This window comes from Phalacrocorax aristotelis, chromosome 12, assembly GCF_949628215.1.
Source record: "Phalacrocorax aristotelis chromosome 12, bGulAri2.1, whole genome shotgun sequence".
Taxonomy (NCBI): domain Eukaryota; kingdom Metazoa; phylum Chordata; class Aves; order Suliformes; family Phalacrocoracidae; genus Phalacrocorax; species Phalacrocorax aristotelis.
The window spans coordinates 22578253-22600750 of NC_134287.1; the positions used below are offsets into that span (position 1 = coordinate 22578253).

General features: G+C 51.6%; 1 protein-coding gene across 2 annotated transcripts in view; it reads right to left on the reverse strand.

The window, feature by feature from the left end:
* Window positions 1-22498, reverse strand: part of TCERG1L (transcription elongation regulator 1 like) — a 153958-nt gene that overhangs the window by 91728 nt on the left and 39732 nt on the right. The window contains exons 1-3 of one of the 2 annotated variants that reach the window (XM_075107862.1): window positions 4606-4989; window positions 2775-2918; window positions 1768-1948 (exon numbers count right to left, since the gene is read on the reverse strand). In XM_075107862.1, coding sequence (XP_074963963.1) covers window positions 1768-1948; window positions 2775-2918; window positions 4606-4905 — 625 coding nt within the window. In that variant the 5' untranslated portion in view covers window positions 4906-4989. Of the gene's footprint in view, window positions 1-1767; window positions 1949-2774; window positions 2919-4605; window positions 4990-22498 lie in introns of those variants that run through there. The other variant, XM_075107863.1, reaches the window with a different exon arrangement.

Sequence of the window (22498 nt, forward strand, 5' to 3'; positions counted from 1 at the left end):
GTTATATAGGAAATGCTTCAAGTACTACCATAGAAGCGGCTTCTGATGACGGCTGCAGGGCACCGACATTGCCTCCTGCAGCAACGCCAGCGCCGTGCACGCTGCTCTGCAGTTTGCACGTGGCCGGGGATGTTGTTGGATTAGCACCGATTGCATCGGTCAGAAATAAGATTTAACGAGGGATGAGAAGATTTAGACAGACGGTTGGGGGTCTTCGTGCTCCTCCCTGCACCTCTGGCACCCGAAGGGGAGCTCGGGGGGTTTCTGAAGAGGCGGCAGCCAGCGCCGAGAACGCTGCCAGAGGAAGAGTTGGATCCACCTGAAGGTCTCCTGTGAGAACAGGCCTGTGTGGGCATATATTGTCCAGGGGGAAGAAAATCTTCCTTCTGTGCTACGTATAGATCACAGAGGTGGCACCAGGCCAGAAACGCCCCTGTTCTGCCAGAGACGCTCCCCGAGCCCGCTGCCAGGTACGCTCGCCCTCTGCGCCTGACTTACTCTATGTGATGAAAGAGGTTTAAAATATTTAAATATTTTAAACAGACATGAACAAGCAATGAGCCGTCACTCCGCTGCACAGAACACCTCCCTCACCACCAGGCCTGTCCTTAAAAACACGCTTTGAACAGCGGGTCCTGCCTGGGAGCACAGCTCGCCTATTCCCCACGGCACCCGAGCAGGAATGCATCAATATAATGGGGTTTCGCCCATGGCAGCCTCATTTCCGAGCGCTGCCGAGCAGCGCTCCAGTTCAGCATCGGGCGTCTCTGGCAGGAGGAGAAGGCAGCTTACCGCAACGGACTGCTAAAACATCAAAATAGGGAACCGACTCGAGTGGTTCAACATGTTTCAATAGAGAACGATATTCACTGCTAATGAATCAGTCTGGCAAACGGACCCAAACAGCAAGGATCGCTTCCAGCAGGCTCGCGCCGAATCTCTGCCTCGCTGGCAAAACACAAGGAAACTTCCTGGGTGCTACCGAGTTGCAAAAGCAGTGCTTTGCGGGGCAAAGACCAGGGCAGGAGGGGCTCTGCCGTCAACCGAACAGACACTACCCTCCATCTAAGCAAGAAAGAAACAACTGACAGCAAGCCATTAAGAATATCTTAACTCTGAATTCAACAATATATGTTAGGGGTTAAACACCAGCAGCATTTTACTTCTCAGCCTTTTCTGTGAAACAACTGCTATTTTAAATTATTGCTGTAGCACCAAAACGGAGAGATTCAGCTTTACTGCAATGTATTTTCTGCTCTTCTTCGAGTAAAAAGCTCAGCTCTTCTGTTAACAGCTGTGACACACCTGAGTTACGCAGATCAATGGAATTTACTCACAAATATCTTTGTGCATAACTGAGTCTTAATGAGATGACGGGTCAATTGCCCTCCTCTGTGGACAGCTGTCTACACAGACCCCACCAAATTCTTAAAATTAGCAGCCAACAGGAAAATTATACATGAACCATGTCAGCAATTTCTTGTTTGAAAGCAAACCCAGTATGTGGGCCTGGCTGGCCCCTCCATCCCAGCAGTCGACACCCCGTTATGGAACAATCTTCTAGAATTGCCCACTGTCTTTTCTTTCTTTGAAAGTAATTTAGAGGATGAAACGCACTTCGCCATCAAGGTTCAGATCAAGTGAGAGATTTTCAGCTGAATGGAAAGCAACCCTTACTTTACAGAATGGCTTATGCATCTCTGGGAGATGGATTTTAATAAAAGAAAAAAAAAAGGTTAAGTACTTAATTATTGATGTCCCACTGACCTGGTATCAGCTGAGGCGCCAGCACCACCGTGGGAAGAGGCCTGGAGGCAGCAGCTGGCCTGGCTATGGCCATAGCTACTTGATTTGCCATTAACAGAGGTTTCTCATTTCCCTGGAAGAGTCTCGATTCCTCAGGATGTACCCACGCCGAATCCAGAGCAAATGCATTATTCAAGTATATCTGGCCAACGTAAATAAGCAAAAAGAATGTTAAGGTTTGAGACAGGAAACTCAGAAATAAAAAAGTGAGAATGAAGTATCTTTAACCCAATATTACAACACAGATAGTACCTCAAGTCAGGGACAAACTCGCAAAAATAGATTGATTTCTGCTCTGTAAGTGTTGCAGGCTGAGTTTAGCTGACCATCTAAATATTAACTGGCTTTTAACACGACTAATCAGCTGAGGCAGCATCGCAAAAAGAAAACAGCTGAAGGCAACCGTGCCCCGGGCTCGGTTACTCTGGAGCAAGCCCACCCGCAGTCCAGAGGCTTCACCGGGGAGATGGGGCGAGGGAGGGAAACGGGATAAAGTCACAAAGCCTGGCTTTAATTGCACAGCTGGGTAGGCGCGCAGACGGGGGTGACCGTGGGGCGAGGGCGCGGGACCGCGAGCGCTGCCCTGGTGCCGGGGACCTGCATCGCTCGCGGGGACGCCAGCGCTGCGGCACCCCTTCGGGGAAAACCAGGGGAGGCGCCACGAAGACGGGGAGAACTGAAAGCTCTCATAATCACATCCTGTAGTAAAACCAGAACGTTCTACTCAGTGTATTAAATATAAATATTTAAGGCAGTATAGTCTTTTTATAACTTCAGGAAAGCGAAGGTGTCTAACGGCTGAAGGAGCCTCCTCCGTTAGCCGTCCCTTACAACGTCGCTCCCCCACGGGCTCTGCCTGACAAACCACCGACCTTTCGCACGCCTTTGCATTTCACAAACCCCGCAAGGTCCTTCAGCTCACACGCTTTATCCTTAAAAACACTTCGACGCGCCAAGACCAGACTTACTTTGCAATTCGGCAGCCTTTTATCAATCCAGCTTTTCCCAGCGTGAGGCGGAACCATAGATGCGTACACAGGTGGAAAAAGAGGAACAAATTCCACGCTCGAAGGTGAAAATCCTATGACTGGAGAATGAGCTCCGAATATCCACTTTGGGGGGGGGAAAAATCAGGGGAAAAAAGTTAACAAAAGGATTTTACCCTGAGTAAGCTGATGCTTCTCCTGATTTCCTAAATATCTGAAAGATGGGTATGGAAAATTTCAAACCTGTCTCTTCAACACCCATCTGTGGCTTTTCAGGCGTTACCCGGTGCGTGACATGCGGCACTGACAGTATAAACGGCTTTAGAAAGCCACAAATCAGCAGCCGGCAGTAAGGCAGCCCTTGGCTGATGGCTGCTACTTGCCAGCAAAGCTCCTTTTTTTCCCCTGCTCAAGCAGGGCCTCACGTACAAAACAAAACATCGCTAGAAAGTGTTTTTAAAATTCATCTCGAGGCAAATGAGAACCAAAGGAAATGTCGGAAACGTATTCTCTCTCAACTTAAATTCGTTTGGCAAATGGGTTCCCACAGTCAAACCACCTCTGCAGTTTATTTAAGTGGTCTCACGCTGGGGAATAATTGATGTTACTGTTTCATTAGACCCAGCACTACCTATTTTCTCCCTCCCACTCACTCTGCTCCGAAACCACAAGAGACGCTCGTGCTCGAAAAGGCTGGAAATCTTCACATGAAATCGAGCGGCTGCTACAGCACTCACATCTCTGCTTGATTTTTACTTCTTTCTTGTAAAAAAAAAAAAATATATATATATGAAGGCAAGGCAAAACTACGAGCAGGGCTTCCGATACTGCCGCTGCAACAGGGCAAACACCCCAGATGAAACGCTTTACTGTTTCAAGGGGCCTCACGACAGCAAAAATATTCATCGGGGAAAGCAGCGATGAGACAGCCTGGTTCAGCTGACGTGACTCAAAACTTTCGTCTTTATGAATATTCAAAACAAACCCACCCCAAGCCCTGGACACGCCGCGGGGCTGTAGGAGCGCTGCTGCTGCGTTCCTTCCTTCCCGGTCTCCGTTTGCAGCCTGCAACCGCCGTTTGCCGGGTGATGGAGCCCAGCCTCGCTGGGAGAGCCCGGCATCCCGCTCCCAGCCCTCCTCCTCCTCCTCCTCCTCCCGGGGGAGGCAGCACTGCGGGTTTCCGAGCCGGGCGGTGGAAGCGCGGCTCCCCGCGCCCCGCCGCGCTCCGGCGGGCAGAGCCCGGGGGGCGCAGCCCGCGGCACCGCCCGCGCCTCCGCGGCCACCCGGCTGCGGGGGTGGCCGGGTGCGGGGGTCCCCCCGCCACGGGCGGGCGGCGGCTCCGGCCCCGCGGCTGGCGACGGGCTCCGGACAGCGGCGACGGGAAACTTCTGCCCCCGAGCCGAGCCCCCCGGGCCGCTCCGAGCCCCCAGCCCCGCTCCGAGCCGAGCCCCCCGGGCCGCTCCGAGCTCCCCACACCGAGCCGAGCCAAGCCGAGCCCCCCGGGCCGCTCCGAGCTCCCCACACCGAGCCGAGCCAAGCCGAGCCCCCCGCCCCAGGCCCCCCCACCCGCTCCAGGCGAAGCCGAGCCCCCACGGCCGGCTCCGAACCCCCCCCCCCGAGCCCCCCGCCCGCCCCGAGCCGAGGTGAGCCGAGCCCCCCCCCGAGCCCCCCGCCCGCCCCGAGCCGAGGTGAGCCGAGCCCCCCCCCGAGCCCCCCGCCCGCCCCGAGCCGAGGTGAGCCGAGCCCCCCCGAGCCCCCCGCCCGCCCCGAGCCGAGGTGAGCCGAGGCCCCCCGAGCCCCCGCCCGGCCTCACCTGCCCGTGGAGCAGCGCGGCGCCGTGCGGGTCGGCGGCGGCCAGCAGCGGCAGGAGCGGCTCGCAGGGGACGCGCCAGCCCGGGGCAGCCCCCAGCAGGGCGGCGGGGGCCGGGGGCGGCGGAGCCGGGAGCAGCAGCGGGGCCGGGAGAGGGGGGGCAGCCCCGCCGCCGCCGCCGAGCCGGACCAGCCCCGCGGCGGCCGGGACCACCCAGGCCCAGGGGGGCGCCGGGGGGTCGGCGGCTGGGGGCGGCCAGAGCAGGGCGGGCGGCGGCCGCTTGGCTGCGGGAGGCGGCAGCATCCTACATGGCCCGGGGCGCGGCGGAGCCGGGGCGCCCCACGCTCCCCGCCGCCGCCGCCGAGTGAAACTCCACTTCGCGGCGGGGCGCCGCCGGCTGGCTCCGCCCGGCGTGGGGCGGGACGGGGGGGCGTGGGGCGGGGGCCGCGCCGGGGCCGCCCCGGGATGGGGGGGGGGCATGCGGGGGGCAGCCGGTACCGGGCCCGGCCCGCCGCCGGGTCCAGCCCCCCGCCCCCCCCCACCCCCGAGCAGAGAACCGCTGCCGGTGCTGCCGTCCCCACGGGGGGGTGGGAAAAAGGCTTTCCAGCATCACATCGCAGTAAGGTTTTGCAGCAGCGACCGGCAGCCCGCGTCTTTCTGTGCGGTGGGGAAACACCCCTCCTGCCCCCGGGTGAATTCGGGGGGTGGTCGGACGCCGACCCCCCGCCGTCCCCCGGCCCCAGGAAGCTTCTCTGTGATGGGGGGGGAGGATCGGCAGCAGCCCCAGACACCCCATGGACACCCCTGCAAATGGGGCCCTTCTCCTGTCTTGAACAGAAATAAGACCCTCGTAACACAGATTTGCTCCCCGACCCGGGGAGCCCCGTACCCTTCCTGCTACCCGAGTTTTGGGGAGCAGGTGCCCACCTCGGCGCCGACCTCCGCGGGTGCTGCTGCTGAGAGGGTGGGGAAGGGTCCGGCTGCCCGGGGCACCGCCACCACCGCCCAGGCGTCCCCTCTGCCTGCGCCAGGCCGTGGAAGGATGGCCGTTGGGGGCTCCTCATTAAAAATTAAGCCTTTGGCCCTGGAGCACAGGTACCCACAGTTGGGAGCGTGTCGTCATGGTTCGTGTGATGATCTGGGGAAAAACCGACCTCTGCAGGTGCCTGAGAGCAGCTCCCTTCTCTGGCCCAGTTCGGGCTGTCCCCAGGGTGAGCAACTTGTTTGCTTGCAACATGTGGGCTTGTTTCTCCTGCCTTCTCCTCCCTGCCTTCCATGGCTCTGAGGAAAGGAGCCGAGCAGCCTCTTCCAGCTGCCAACGGCATCGCAGCTTCCAGCCTCTCCAGCAAAAATTAAAGGAATGAATAACAGTAAAACGGGCTGGGCCTGAGTTTGCAGAACACATGAACGCTTCAACTTTAAGGTTTAAAATCATTGCTTACATTTCCCTGCCAAACCAGCAGCGCTGCTCCGGCTCTCCATCACAGCAGCACGGCGAGAAGAGGCAAATATCCAGCTGCACCAGTCCCCATTTGTATATCACACCGGCCCCAGCGTGTCGGCACGCCATGGAAAACTGACCGCAGTGGGATCACGCAGCGGCATGTAGGTAAACCAGGGGCTTCTTACAACTCCACGGAAGAAAGTCAAAGGTCTCAGGAATGAGTCTTTTCTCCTCAGCCTCCCTAATTTTGTTTGGTCTGCAAAGGAACTGGATCTCCTGAGGCAGTGAATAACCTTAGTAAAGGTAATTGCCAGGAAATTTTGAAATGAAATTATTACGATCTGTGAATAAACACGGGATCAGGGAGATGCGTTGCTTACAGTTCTCAGAGAGATACTGGGAAATACAGATTCGCGTAAGCTACAGAGTGACAGAAATCAGATAAGGAGAAGATCACTTTTAAATGTTTTAGTGCTTGTCTATTTGTAGAACTCAAAAATCACTTCCTGATATTGTAAGTGAACAGAAAAACTGAAACACGATGAGAACAACAAGAGAAAAAAAAAAGGTTGTTTCCCATGAAATGGAAATGATCCTTAAGTAGTCTGTTTTAAATGCAATAGTTCATCTATAAAATACTGAAAATAACAGCAAAATAGAACATTTTATCAGTGGCTGAAGATTTATATTGGGGAGGAAAAAGGTTGAAAGAGAATTCAAAGAAGTTCAGCAACTTCCCTAGCTCAGGATGATGCTTTTAGTCATATAGTTTAGTTTTAGGTAGTCCTGCGAGGAGCAGGGAGTTGGACTCGATGACCTTTCTGGGTCCCTTCCAACTTGAGACATTCTATGAATATTCGATGGGAAGGTCTGTGTATGTGATGTGGCTCAGAAAGTCCCGGCTCCCTTGGGTCAGCGGATGTCGGAGGAGAGCTCCTCATCCGACAGAGACATTGTCGCCAGGCTGGAGGATGCGCACACAGGCATCAAATGCTTTTTTGCTTAGGCTTCCTTTTCCTACACCTTAAAAAATAATAACAAAATTATTGTTGCCTTCCTCCCTGGAGCTGGGGAAGCGTCTGGGTGTTTCCCGGGCTATTTGTGCAGCAGGTTGATGACAAGCCCATAGGCAAGAGGCTCAGCGTGGTCCAAGCTCAGTGCTCCCACACTGCAGCCCGGCAGGGGAGGGGTGACGGCGGGAGCGAGGGGCTGCATCACCCACAGAAAGAGGCGACGTACGCTGCCAGGCTCTGCTTTTCCCAGCCAGCCCAGAGAGTGGCAGTGATGCCGAGTCCAGCGTCAGCGCGCGGATGAAGCCGAGCCTGCAGCGAGCGTTCCGGCAGCAGTTGCCATCACTGGGAACCAGCCCCCAGCTGCGGTCCCTGGAGGCAGAGGACAGCCTCCTCTCGCCCCTGCAGAGCACTGGGTGATGGCTGGGCACTCGCTGGCTCTGAAGCCACGCTTTACAAAGTGAAAAGGTTTGAACATTTGAATAAAGTTTTCACATTCTGGACTCACTTCGCATGCTCGTACGCGCAGGATCTGCATCGCGTTCATCCTCAGAGCATGGCTGGCCTCCCCTAAAGAATGCAGCAGCATCCCTAATGCTGTTTACCACCAACTGCTTCCTCACTCTCCAAAACATACACAGCATGTTGCTTCATTCTGGTCGGGGGCTGCCCTGACACCCGTCTTCCTCCTGCACAGCCCTTGCCACCTTTTCTGTAATGGAAAGGCTGGAGGGATGCCCTCGCGTTCAAGTGAGAAGTAACATGGGTCTGGGTAGTTCCCCAGTTCCTCATGGTGCTTATTCCCAGTGCCCATGGCAATGGTATTGTTCCTCTGCTGATGGGCTCCTTACACGTTCCTGTGAACCAAGGGGGCATTTACGGTCACGTTAGAACCTTGTGTGCTTGAAGTCACACCAACCCCAGGCAGCGCTGCAGGCCTGGGGCAGAGGGGCTGGGAAGCGCCCGGCGGAGAAGGCCCTGGGGGCGCTGGCTGACAGCCGGCTGGGCATGAGCCAGCAGTGCCCGGGTGGCCAAGGAGGCCACCAGCCCCCGGGCTTGTGTCAGCACTGGTGTGGCCAGCAGGAGCCGGGCAGGGATGGGGCCCCTGTGCTCGGCCCTGGGGAGGCCCCACCTCGAATGCTGGGCTCAGGTTTGGGCCCCTCGGGACAAGAAGGCCCTGGAGGGGCTGGAGCGTGTCCAGAGAAGGGCAGCGGGGCTGGGGCAGGGTCTGGAGCACAAGTGTGCTGGGGGGCGGCTGAGGGGGCTGGGGGGGTTTAGCCTGGAGAAGAGGGGGCTGAGGGGAGCCCTTCTCGCTCTCTGCAGCTGCCTGAGAGGGGCTGGAGTGAGGGGGGGGCTGGTCTCTGCTCCCAGGTCACCAGTGACAGGACGAGAGGGAACGGCCTCAAGTGCATCAGGGCAGGTTTAGGTTGGATGTGAGGGAAAATGCCTTCCCTGCCAGAGCGGTCAGGCCCTGGCACAGGCTGCCCAGAGAGGTGGGGGAGTCGCCGCCCCTGGGGGGGTTCAAAAACCGTGTAGACGTGGCACTTTGGGACGTGGTTTAGGAGGCCTGGGGGGGTTGGGTTGGCAGTTGGACTTGATGATAGAGGTCTTTTCCAACCTTAATGATTCCACAATTCCAAGTGGTGTACATCACCAAGAGGACGGTACAGGAACCTGCCTGTCATTTCAGCAACGGTCCCTTCCAGCCACCCCAGGTACAGCATTAACTGACTCAAGGGGTCTCCCCCAGTGCTCAGTGCTGGGTGAAATCCGTGACAGTGATGCTGGTGGGCTGGACGTGCTGGTGGTCCGCTGGGGCTAAAGAATGGAAAGGACAGCTGGGAGCAGAGACATGGTAATAACCTGTAAATACACACAGGGGCTGCTGACGAGAAGAAGGGATTAATCTGTTTTTCATACTCCTGCTGGATAGAACACAAAGCAGCAATCCTAAATTCCAGGAAGGAAAATCTAGTTTAGGCCTTGGAAAAGTTTTCTAAGGGTGAGAAGGGGACACAGAATGGCGGAGGTTCCTCCTCCAGCACAGGTCGGGCAGTGGGCGAGGGAGCGACCCAGGCACGGCTCCCTGCCGCAGCGCATCCCGTACCAGCCTGGGCGTATAACCAAACTGGAAAAACCTCACGGCAGCAAAAGGGGTTTGTTTTTCACCTTTCATGACTAAAGGGAGAGTAATAGAAAGGCCATGGTGAAAGAAAAGAGGAGTGGTTGGGGCATAACTTTTTTCAGCTGTGGCAACTTCAAATTGGAAGTGCTTTGGGGGAAAAAAGGCTCCTAAGACCATTAATCAGTCTCACATCTGGTGTACACGTTAGCCCTCAAACGCCACAAAGTGTCCTTTAGCTAGCCAAAAAGTCAATTTAGCACTGGAATAAAAGGTTTAGACCCATCATCTTCATTTTTAAGTCTGAAAAAGGCGTCTAAACAATCAAAAAGGGATCCCTTTCATTAATATCTAAATTACAGACTTTTCTCACTGAGGACATTATTAACCACTCTTCTTCGTGCCAAGGTTGTCTTGTGACACAATATCAGGTAATGACCAAACTATTTTACAGAGCAGGTGATGTATTGGAGGCAGCTCTCCATTGTAGCACAGTAGCCATCCGTAGGGATAAATTTAATTTGGTATGACACACGTGAACAGAAGAGTATCCCATGCCACGATCCAGAAGGCATTATGCAGAGCCCCCTATAGACAGATACATCTGTAGCTGTGTACATTTGAATGTGCTGAAGTTGCCTGTAAATGATATCACTGACCAGAATCTTTGCAGAATTACATGCTTCAGAAAAATCCTAATAAATAAACTCCTCCTGCTTCCACGTGCTATCGAAGCTCAGAGTCCCGGGGAATGAGGTTTGCAGCTATCTTTGCCAGCATCTGCCTCTCAGGTTAAACCACTCATTTCATACCGTGCAGAGGGGCTGGAGGAGAAGAGGGAATCTCCCCTGCCACCTTTGGGCATCCTGTGCTGTGTGAGGAAACCAGCGTGCACGCAAGCGGCTTTCTCTTTTGAGGTACTAGCCGCCCGCCTTCCCTCCACAGCAGCGCAGCAATCAGGAACCTCATCGGAGGAGCTCTTATTTCTTCCTAAGCAGAGCTGTCAAAATATTCGGCCAAACAAATGACCTGGCTGGGTGATTATTTTGTTGAGTTTTCTCATAACAACATAGACTAATAGTCTGTCCCTTGGGTTAATCCTTATCTGCTGCATTAGTCATTTGTTTCCAACAGCAGTAAATAGCAGAAATTTCAGAAATGTATCAAACAAACCCACTATGCACCTAACTGTGCGATACCATACTACGAAGGGAAATGAGCTTAAGTCCAGCTAGCGATCCGCTTATAGTCTGTAGCACGAGGACTGATTGCTCCTGCGTCTTTTATTCTAGCTAGCAGAACCACCGATGCTATTTTTATTCTCCTATGCAGCTCGTCTGAAGCTTTGACAAACCCCCCTTTTTTTGGAAATGGAGGCTGCCAAGCAGTAGTCCCTCCATACCTGGATAGAGGGATTAAGCACCGATGCCTAAACCAGCCAGGTTCCCGAGTGATTCAGCTGCCAGTGCCTGTGCCGAGGAGGAGCTATGCAGTACGCGTGAGCACAAGCCAATCCCCCACTGAACAGAGTCCCCAGGGCAAACACATCGAATGAAAAATCCTGAAATAAAATGACCTTTTGTTTCTATAATGCGAAATACCCGATCTCCGATCTGATTTTTGCTAAATTCTGTTAATTTCCATGAGCCCCATTTCAACCCCATTAAGAGAAATCACAGAAATGGGAGACAAATGAATACTAGCCTCAGTGCAATAAAAGTCACTGCAGGAAAACATGTATAATTCATAACTTCAGCCTTCCTAGGAGCCCTTTGCCGTCTCTGGGGATGACGAGAATTGCCTTGAGACACCTGGCTCCCCGGGAGGCCTCCCCAGCCCTCGGGCAGGAGGTGATCCAGGGCAAACCTGATCGAGCAGCGAGACCAGCGCTGCTGAGTACCCAGAGCGCACACACGCCCTGCACTGCAACGGGTGACAGACAGGAGAATTAGAAAGGCAAACAGCAGGGAAGAGTGGTTAAACAAGGGGAGACACTTCGGGAAACTAAAAACAGGTCATCTAAGTGAGGGCATCTCCCTGCTTAACAAGTCCCGGATAAGAGGTTACAGCTATTGAAGCGGGCCGGTGGGAGGAGGAGCGGCAGAGGAGCATGCAGCAGGATTTGGCCCTGGCCTGGAGACCTGGCAGAGCAGCTGAGGCTTTGCGGATGCTCCCATCCCCTGCAGGTCAGCACAGCCCTCCGCCAGCCTGGGCACGGGGCTGGCTTACAGCTTACAGCAAGGGGAGCGCCAAAAATCATCTCTGGCTGGGGCAATGGGGGGAGAAGCATTCCTCCATCCCCAGCAGACACCTACACCTTCTGCTGGTGCCAGCGAACCGTGCCCTCGTACTGCTGCCGGTGATTTCTGAGGCTGCTCTGCCATTGACGCTTTTCTGAGTTAGCCATTTGTGCCTTTTTCACTCAGACTTACCAGCCTTCAGGTTTCTTGGTGGTCCCACCAGGAGACTATGGCTAATCTTCCCCCTGCTGTGTGCTAGATTAACCCAACGGAGCTTGAGCAGCTGGCAGAGAAGGATGTGATTGCACAAAGATGATTAATGGGCAAGTTAAGATGTAAAATATAAATTTCCTTTCCATCATAGTCCAATCAATTTGTTTTCTGATTTCTTACACAACATTCTTAAGGTTTTTTCATACAAAGATGGATTTATTGATACCAAACTTTCAAACTCTGGTTATTTAGGAAGGGAAAAGAAATGAGAGACCGCTGCCCTTCAGTTGCATGGTCAACTGAAACCAGGAGTGTGGAGGGGACAGGCAAACATCTCCTGCCAGGACTCTAGGACAGCTAAACCCATTCACTAAAATCCTAAATTTATCCTAATCATGTTGGACGCAGAAGTCAAACTGCCTCTTTTTCTTTAAAAACAGGACGACTAATGCATAGTCCAGAGTAAAGCTCTGCAGGGTTTTGCATATAGGCAGATCAATTCAGGCAGCTAAGAAAAGAAACAGAAAGGCGTTCAAACCAAGAGAAATAAAAAAAAAAAAAAAAGGCATATTTTGCATGATCACACAAGAGACTAAGTTGTTGGAAACATTTCCCTTTCGAATTGAAGAGTAAAGAGCACAGCCATTTGAGGCAAGACTTGCCATTTAGCCAGTCAGACGGAATACATCTCTGCTCTAATTTTAGCCCTCTTTGGTAGCCATTCCCAGTTCCACCCCACAGTGGCAGAAGGATAAAAAAAACCCCTAGAATAAAGATCTCTACCTTGGGCCACCCTTTGTCCCAGAGCCCTCTTGAGAACACAAACAACTCGCTTCGACCTGGGCCTTCCTTTAAAAGACTCCAAGAAGTTTCCACGCTAGTTTGGGACCAGCAATCCATGGATGCATCAGCCCATCTCCCCTCTACATCCAGACAGATCAGGTGAGGATGGCTAAAACCCATGAGAGAGAGGTCCTCGACATGCACCTGGAATTGTGTCATGCTGCCCTTAGGCACCGCGCGCCGGTTTGGGAAATGTAGAAGCGCAGTGGCTGCTTTGGGCAAAGCTCTATACGAAGGAAAGGGAGCCTCCCCCTGTCCCTCCCAGCCACGCGTGGTCGCCGCCCCCGAAGTACAAGCGTTGCTGAGGCAAGTGCGTTGACCCGATGCTGGTCCACAGGCTTAAGAAGGGCCCTGGGGGCTTTCCATTGGAGATACTGCAGGTAGGCATGGTTGACCACAGGCAGAGAGAGACAAATTTCCTCCTTCTCTCCTGTCTTTCAGAGCCTACAGATTGTCTGGAAGGAATTGGTGGATCTCAGAGGAGACATATTGCAGAAAGGTAGCCTTCTCAGAATGAGATCTGCATCCCCTTAGTCCTCCAAAATACTGGGGTACACACTTAGCATTGAGGGTTTGAAGAGGTGATGTTGGATTGCGCTAGTACATCCCAGAAGGGAATCAGTAGGGTGTTTTATTTTTAACTTAACTTAAAGAGAGATGTTTTCCTGATTTACATTCTTCAGCCATCACTGAAAGCCTGGAGATCTGGCCCTCTGCATCACCACGTGTCTCACATGCATTTCAGGTACCTTAGGTAGCTAGGAAGAAATTTGGAGCACCCCAGATTCTCAGTGAAGCCAGATCAATGAATTCACTCACAATAACTTGCTTAGAAATTAACTGTTTCATGAATTTCAGCAAAATACGTATGTGATAAGCTCAAAACTTCTAGCTAGTCAAAAAGCTGTGGATTCCAAAACAACAAACAACAGATGGTGCCATCTCACATCTACCTACTACTCCAAAGAGATACTTGATGGCTAGTCAGATGGACTCCCTTGTAGGAAGACTAACAGTAGGGTTTGTAGTATAAAGAATCAATTTGGGGGGGGGGGGGGGGGGCCACTAGTAGCTAGTTTATCGATAAAAGGTGAAGAGCAGTAACTGAATCTGCACACCCTGTAGCACTACCAGGGCAGGCAGAAGATACCACAGTCCAGCAAAAGAGTCTGTCACATACTCAGCCACTTGTCTATTTACTCTCAAAAGCAAGTTGCATTTCATCCCAGAGGGATAAAAAATTGTCCTTTTCTTAATGCTGTAGACCACTCAGCATTTTAACACCGTGGTTGCATGGAAGTTGGATGAAGAGGAGTCTTCAGATCGGTTCTTATAGGCCTAAACAAACATTTGTTACTGCTTAATCTCCAGTTTAGGAAAGATCAGTTTTCCAGAAAAGACGTGGGACCAATGTTGTATTAACTGATAAGACGTTGGACAGCAGAACAGCCCCACAGATTATCAGATGGTCGCAAGGCCCGTCCTGAAACCTGCTTTATTCAAACTCAGTGGCGAACGTTAGAAATAACAATAACAGGAACATCTCTAAAATGCAGCTAATACTGAGACCAACAAAAAGCACGGTCAGCTTTGCGGTGGGGCTGGGAACAGTCATTATCACATCGTGTCACGTAGAAAGTCCTCAAAACTGCCCACATGAGACGATTTTCTGTCTTGGAGCTGCTGTCCCCAGCATGCACAGTGACCGCTGGTCCCCAACGGATGGTCCTGTCACCCTCCGGGCGCGGCGGCTGGCTGCAGAGGCGATGCCCCTCAGCGCTGTTCGGGATGCAAAGCGGGAGCGTTTGAAAGGTGCTGCACCCACCCACCACACTACTGTTGTACACAACACGCACCAAATCGGCTGGTAAGGAGACAGGAATGTTTCACGCCAAGGACAGACTTTTCCTGAGGCACCTAATTACCATCAGCCCACACGCTATTTGCACCAATTGCTTAGAAGGGCTTATTGCAAAGGCAGCGTTACCAGACAGTTGGTTACACTGAGCTCAGGTTATTTAAAATACATGAGGGGAGGGAGGGTGAGTCGTGGGCACTTTGGTCTCCGCAGAAGGTGGAAAATCATTACTACCTCTGCGTTTTACGCATTATTCCAAGGTACAAATACATGTTTTTAGCTTCTTAATCAGGGGTTTTACCTCCCCATGTTAACACGGTTATGTCAAAGCTCATTGTGAGTTTAAAACGGTGCTTTATCAGCCAAGCAATTTCATTTTTATGAGCTTTATCCTCTTGTAGTAACTTTAACACACTTTCCTTACCTAATTGTTTCTCTTCCTGGGTTATTGCTCTTAAATAACATCACTATTATCCTGGATTCAGTGGGGGAGGGAGCATACCAGACCACGTACTTCTCTCCAAAACCATTTTGGGAACCAAATGTGGACATACCCGTGTCAAGTTACAAAAAAGTGTACCAAGAACTAATTATTCCATCTGGAAACCTTCAGCTTTAATTTCTCCAGCGTTAAATCCCTCCGAGTCGTTCTTCACTCACTCAGCTGTAATGGGTTCTGCTCCGCTCCCAGAAGAGCATTTCGCAGCGCTTTCAGGACAGAGCTCTCCCAGCCTCTCCTTATTGCAGCTGCTTTTGCTCACCGCCTAATTACCCATTTCAGGCATGGTTTTACTTTGCAGTTGGCTCGTAGCTTAGGCCATTTATTCCACCCCCAGTCCCTTCTCCTGCAAGTCGGAACAGTGACCGGCAGAGCCTATGAGCAGGGCTGGGTGCTGCGTTTTGCCTCCCCTCCCCGTGCCATGAGCTTTCCCTGCCTTTGCAAATGGGCTCACGAGCAAGGCAGGGATCGCCTCGCAGGGGCAGAGCCACCTTCTCTGTAAGCAGCTTAGAGCTGGGTAAAAGACGTCTGGTTTTCATACATCTGAAAGTGCTTTGCCACTCACTTCGGAATTGGGTAGAACACAAAACCATTCTAAAAACAAAAATGCTTGCATTAAAATCCCTGCCCCTGAGCTGGGCACGGGGGGCACTCGAGCCCGAGAGGAGAAGCAGGTCTGTGCTCCACCAGAAGCCTCCAGTGCCTGGAAGTCCTCAGGCCAAGAAGAAACCCAGTCCAAGCTCCTCCAGTAAGTGCTAAGCTCCCAGCTATTACATGGTAAGCAGACACCAGTTCTCTCACAGTTTGGGTGTGGGAGTAGGGCTTTGCCCTGCTGCCTTGGGTTGCTGCCACTCCAGAGGAGCCGCTGTGCTGCTAAGGGGATCAGAGCATCCCCCGAGTACTTGGGGCGGGCAGCTGAGAGCAACAACGCAATATACAGCAGCATCAGCCTGCAGCTTCCCCAGCCTCCAGCGTGGAGCCCCAGGGGAGCGGGAGGAGGAGGAGATGCTGGGGAAGGTCCAGCTCCTCTCCTGGATCCACTTCCCAGCCCTGGTGTGGGAATGGGTGAGGCAGGCGAGGGTGGATGGCACCAAACACACCAAGAGCGAAGGACGACTTCCAGACCCCTCCCTCCGCCCCACGAGGGCGGGCGCCGCGGGCCCCTCGCACCGGCCCCCATCCTGCACCCATCCATGCAGGGCTGTCATCCACAGGCGCAGCAGCAGGGCTTGGTCCACCGGCCGCGGGGCTCGGGAGCTGCAGCACCTCCCTCCCTTGCACGGGGGGCCCGAGGCTCTGCCTGCCGGCGCAGGACGCCGCGTCAGGATACGGTCCAGCCAAACCAAGTGACCGCCGATAAGACCAAGCACTTGGTCAGGCTAGCGATGGATGCAGAGGAGCTGCTCCTTAGGACCCTCCAAGCAGCTTCTTACATTTTTCAGGGGAGAGGGAGAATTATTGATCACCCCGTTTCACACCGGTTGTGAATAACATTGAGCTGTGGCTTTCAGCCTTTAAATTGGTGCAGAAAACACTATAAAAGGCTATTTTCTTATTTCATTAGAAGTTGTTGCTCAGAAGGAACTTATGCTAAAACCTGCACAAATCATCAAACCAGACCTGAATTTCCAGCTTGGAGATGCCGTGATGTTGCCGCCAGCTTGCAGAGAGCCGCGTGCAGGTGGGCATGGCTTTACGGCCCCCGAGTGAGCGAGAGAAGTTGCTCAATGCAGTCCAACGGGAAAGGCTGAGGAAAGTGATGGAATAGTTCTACTGTTTCTTTTTCACTTTTTCTTTTGATAAGCAAATCAGAAAAAAATTCATTTCGTGTACACTTTTGCTTGCAGTTTCTAGAAGTGCTTTATCCCAGTACATGGCACCGACTTGAGCAGCAAACACAAAACAATTCCCGTCACTCAGGGCCAGCCTGCGGAAGCCCATCCCGTAGCCCAGCATTGCCGTATTTCTCTGGGCACCTGCCAGGCAGACCCCCCCCCCCCTTTCCCTGCCTCAGAGGTTTGCTCAGGCTGGTTTAACTTTGGTTTTCAGGTCTGTTTTTCCTCCTCTGAGAAGGTTAGGCTGATTCCACCGATTTCAAAATCTTAAAATACATTTTTTGGTTGTTTTGTTGCTGTTGTGTTTTTTTTCAGCTGGCCTTTGAAGTTCATCTTCCCTCTTTATCTCCCTGACACTTTGGTCAATAAAAACACACAAAAAATACAAAACCAAAAAAACCAAAAATCTTCAAGGGCTGATTTTATCTCTGTCCACAGTAGGTAAATGCATGCTCTCATCTCTCCAGAGAGCTCTCTAAGCTCTGTCTTTCTGTCTTGGGTTGAGCATTACCAGCATCATAACTTATTTATGTTCTGCTTGGCTGAAGAGGACAACGCCTCCAGCGTTAAAAGGAAATACCGGAGGGCAGAGGCGAGCATTATTTTCTCCTTTGCCTCCTTCCCTTCATTACAGCCGGAGACTCCCTCTGATCGCCGCTTTCTTCTCTCCGTGCAGTGCTTTGGGGAAGGAGGGCTCCACAAAGAGCGTACGCTCCCGCAGTGGGGGTGGATGCACTTGCTGTTTTAAGGCAATGCTCCCGACTGATGCTTCTTCACAGTATGTCATTCATGTCACGGGCCCGATTTGTATTTTGTTTGCTGCTTGAAGAAATCATTTTGTTGAATAATAATCTTCCTTGTGTGAGAACTTCTATTTTCAAAACGGTCCGTGAAGCGGCTCATCTCTTAATGAGTTTTCCTACGGGCTATGAGCTGACATTAAGAACCTTCTCCACTTGGCCTCTTTTGCAGAAGGATTCATCGCAGATGCCAAAGTCAGCTGTCAGGTGCAGAAAAGCAAAACCGTTCCAGAGCCGTAGCGCTGCAAGATGAACTGCACGCCAGCGTGTTTCTGAGATCGCCCACAAAGACACCTCCGGAGCGAAGAGCGGCTCCAGGTTTGGAAGATCTCACATCATGACAGTCTAACACAGCTTCTGCCGCTCGCTCCGTGCGCTCGCAGTGGCTCAAGTTCAGCCGTGCGAAAGCACAGAGCTCACACACCATTTAACCTGACGTTGCAAGACTGAACAGGAGCAAGCGGCGCGGTGCTTTGGGCTGGTGGCTGTCACCAGAAGAACTGGAATCCTTATCACACACCCTTGGAGTCCCATAAGTACCCGCTGTGTTTACTGTACAGGCCAGTGGTAACTCCTGCAATAGTTGCCTGCTTGATTTCTCTTACTCTCTGTTCAATTATCTTTAGCTGTCTTAATATGTCAAGGGAAAAGACCCATTACGTTGCTCTAAAAACACCGCCGTAGGTTCTCATCTCAACACCGTACACCAACAATGACGTTGCACTAGTTATGGTTACAAGTGGACATTTTTTCTTGGTTTATTCATACAATTAGGCAAGCTACCTGGCCGTTTCATCTTTCATAAACTCGTCTACACGTCTTTCCCCTCTGTTTAATAGACCTGATCAGAGTTCTTAAACCAACCCCCCCAAAACAGGCCTTGCTGCAACATCCTTTCTCCTTCCCTTGGGGCACTTCTGCTTTTGTTCCTAAAGCCTTGGTAGCGATATCAGTCTATTATTTTGCTTCCAAACACTTACTTCTGCTGTGCGATATATGCTTTGTAAATCATAAATATGCATCCAGCTTACCTAAAAAACTTCATTAGCCCAAAGTATTTCTAGCTAATCATTAAACTAATCATTACTGCATTCAAATCAGTTCCTTTCATTCACGTGATAATGTTCTTTGTTATTTCATCCATCCATAATAACACTTTCCTAATTTTATTTTTGTAAGATTAGCTCTTAGAAAACATTCAAGTATGTTTTAAAGAAATACATACTAAAAAAGTTACTGAGACAGAATCCCAAATTATTATTTTCCTCTCCCTTGGGAAAAAGAATGGTGATTTTTAATGTGCAAATGGATATTATCTTACATTTTCATGGGAAGATGGGAAGATGGAAAGAAGAGAATCTCTAAGCAGCTTTTAAAATATCAGTTAACCCAGGTCTTTGGTAGGAACACACATTCGGCCATCTTGATATTGCTCATTAAAAATTATAGAACAGAATCACCATTACCACTCAGTAAAGACTTGTGACTGACCTTGTAAAACAGTTTAAGTCCCCAGGTGCCTTGAGGATTGCGAATTTCAGACAAGAGCAAGAAGCCTTACGTTATAAACCACAAGAGCAGTCCTGTGCCTGGCACGACTGCAGAGCGGTCCGCGCTCCCCAGCTGCAACCCCCACTTCTTGTGCAGAGGTCTCCAGGGCTGACAGAGGGTTGCGGTTTTCTGGTTTTCCTCCTTTTCAGCAGGGAAAAGCCTTCCCCCGAGTATGTCTGGATGGAGAAGGTGGCCACGAGCAAGGGAGAAGAACTATACACGTTCCCATGGCAGACTTGTGCCTTTCCTCTCCAAAAGGACAGCTAGAGGTGGGGAAAAATGCCTGCTTCAGGCTTGGGCTTTAAGGGAGACTAATAAAGAATGAAATCCTCTCTTCTTATTAGAAAATTCCTCCACTCTGTTTAATTTAAAAATAGCCTTGGCAACTCCTGGTAGGGCTATTCTACTAGGGAGGGGGAAAAAAAACCCCTAAGTTTCTCTTTAAAATATTTTTGAGCAGACAAAAATTGAAAGGAAGCAAAGCTGAGCTGACAAGCAAGCTCCTAAAGGGAAAAGGCAATTCATTCAGGAAGGTCCTGGTGCTAAATGGCAATTACATCTTCCATGGCATTGCTTCTCGGTAACCGAGTTCTGTGTCTCTTGTTGTGACCCCACGTAGAAGTGGTCCCTGAGCTCCTCAAGGTCTTTTGTGTGTTGGTTTGGGGTTTGATTGTTGGGTTTTTTTGGTTTTTAAGACCTTCCTGAGTTCTTCATGGGGTCTTTCAGAGAAAGCTATATATAAAAACTATAAATATACTAACAGCCCTGTTAGACCATGCTGGGGCAGTGGTGGACTTGGTGGAAGGAGCTGAACTGGATTCTCCAGTATCTTTCTAAAGAGAAAAAGCCCCAATACAAGTATTTCTAAGTGATATGGCCCACCTTTTAAATAATGCAGTTAGCAGACCGTGAGAGTTTAATGCCGTTCCTAAAAAGTTATTTACCCACTTAAATAAAGACATGATTAACTCTATGGCCTGCCCTCTTCTAAGCTCCCCCATTAAAAATCCTTCTGTATTTATGGGAGCGAGCCAGCAGAACTCATCAGGTGGGGAAAGTGCCACGTTTCCCGTAAAGGCTGCCACGTGCCATAGGTGAAGGCTTTCCCCGAGCTAAATGAAGCCGCTCTTTTGCCAACAAATTACAAATAAAAGTACCCCCTTCCCCACCCAGCCCGTAGCTGAGCCACGAGCATCACCCCTCAAGCTGCACCAAACGCCAGCCAGCACCGCCTGGGAGCCACAGTTCTGGCAGCCGAGGGCTTGAGCAGAGATCTGCCGCTGCCCGGGCCGACGTGCACGACCTTGGCTTCTGGAAGCCTCGCCGAGGCCCCAGCGGAGAGACACGTGGTGGTACCTGCCGCCGTCCGTGGGGGAGGCAGCGCAGGCACGTCCGTCCTGCGTCACCAAGTGGCGCAGCTTTCATCCCTAACCGCCTCCCGTGTGCCCGAGCAGCCTGAACGGAGCGGTATTTAACATCGCAGTGCTTCAACGAGCATTTTAGTTACCCGCATCTTTTAAAAATTCCTCAAAATGTCAGTGCTATTTTTACACTCCTCTGCAATCCCTTCGAATTTTGCTATTACTCTCTTACGTCTCTTTCTTATTTTACTTTAAGTCTGTCAATTATTATTCCTTTGGTATGAGCCGGAAAGATGTCCCTGTCTGTGATCCCGTAGGAGGAGAGTCTCAAAGTGGTATCGCTTATCTCGACTTTCAGCAGCCCAGTCCAGACCACAGCCCACCTCACAGCACACCCCTGAGGCCTTATTTTATTTTCACCTCCCCTTCCTCCACATTATACACCTTCGAAAAGATAGAAAATCTTGTAGTTATGAGTTTGGGCAAATAAGTGATCAAAGTCTTTTAACTGGCTCTTTTTCATCCTCTAGGAGTTTTACAGACCCCCAAACGTTAAACCGCAACTGAGTTTGGTTTCTTGAATCTCCGCCGAGTTTCCACCAGCGACGGGTGGTTTCTTCAGCTCCCCAGTCCATAGTAAAGCCCAGACTCCCCCGAGCAGGACCAGGTCAGCTGGTGGGACTGCACTGCTGGGGGCACGCCGGTGAGAGCTGAGCACGATCGTGCAGAAACGGGAGAGAAAACCCCCAGCAGGCCAAACGACGAGAAAAAGATCCCCACCGATCCCGTGGCAGGGAAACGTGGCATTTCACACAGCTCCGATTGAAACTGGTAACATTAACGCATTATCAAACTTTCCAGTTTGTTCAGTTTCTGTATTAAAAAGTGCCAGAAGTGCAGAACATTTCATGCTTTCATCTTCCAGAAATAATTTGACAGTACTTGAAGATTCGATCGCTCTGATTACATTATTATTGTTTGTTGAATACCAATAATAGCAGGCTTAAAAAAAAATAATTTCTCTCATCACTACTTGCTCTGTAGCAGCGAGATGTGCTGCGACAGGCCATCGCAGGGGGGATGCGGCACTTCCCACCACTTCCCAAAGCGGGTGCTGGCGCGTTCACATCCACGGGATGGAGGCGAGCGGGAGGCTTTCCCCCGAGCCCCCCGCGCTCTGCTGCCGACCCCGGTGGGCGCCGACACGGGGCCAGAGTGCGGCCCAGCCGCGGAGCAAGGGCTGACGGCTCCCGTGATGGGCCGTCCCGCGGCGTCACACCAGTGGACTCTGCTCCTCCAAACTTGCCTCCTCACACTTCACACGCCGAGAAAATCTGCCAAGTTTTGGGTTTGTTTTTTTTTTCATCTACTAGAAGGTCTTCCGAGCCAATTTTAGTTTTAAAGAAATTGGCTGTTTCCTACAGAAAAAGTGATGTGCCTGATTAATCTCTAGATCCCTCATATCAGGGCTTTGTCATTAGGCAGCTTTCTTTCGTACGCACCACTTACTCCAGTAATCAGATAAAATTGCCAAGCCGTGGCGTTACGGCGGAGCGCTGTTCTGCGGCTGCAGAGCTAACGTCCAAATGAAGGGTGCTGATGAGCGTAATAGCGCTTGCAGTATTAGCAGCAATATTTATGTAGCCCCGCGAACGCGCTCTTTCGTCTGTGGGCTCTGCATACGGGGCTGGGAAATCGTCTTGGCTTTCTCTCTTTCCAGCAGCGAGGCTTTTTGCCTAGGTTTCTCCAATGGCAAGCTGGGCTGCTCCCAAGCCCAGGCCTCGGCACGCATCAGAGGGTTCGAAGGGAAGGAATGAATTTGTGACTTGATCCAGCCCGGCAGCAAGCGAGAGAGCACATGTGCTTCTTCTGTGAGAACATGTAATTTCTCAGGAGCTGGATGCTCCTCCTAATTACAGATGAGCTACTGCCTTTGGATGAACACCTGTCCTCCCTCTCCCCAAACTCTCTACCCATCATCTGTGTTGTAACTTCACTGGTAGGGCTGTCTATATTGCCCTGCCAGCTTTGGGTGAGGCTTTCAGCTCTCAGCTCACAGACATAATCTGAAATAAAGTAGATCACCTGATGCAGTCAGAGATCAAGTTTTCAGTTGGTCC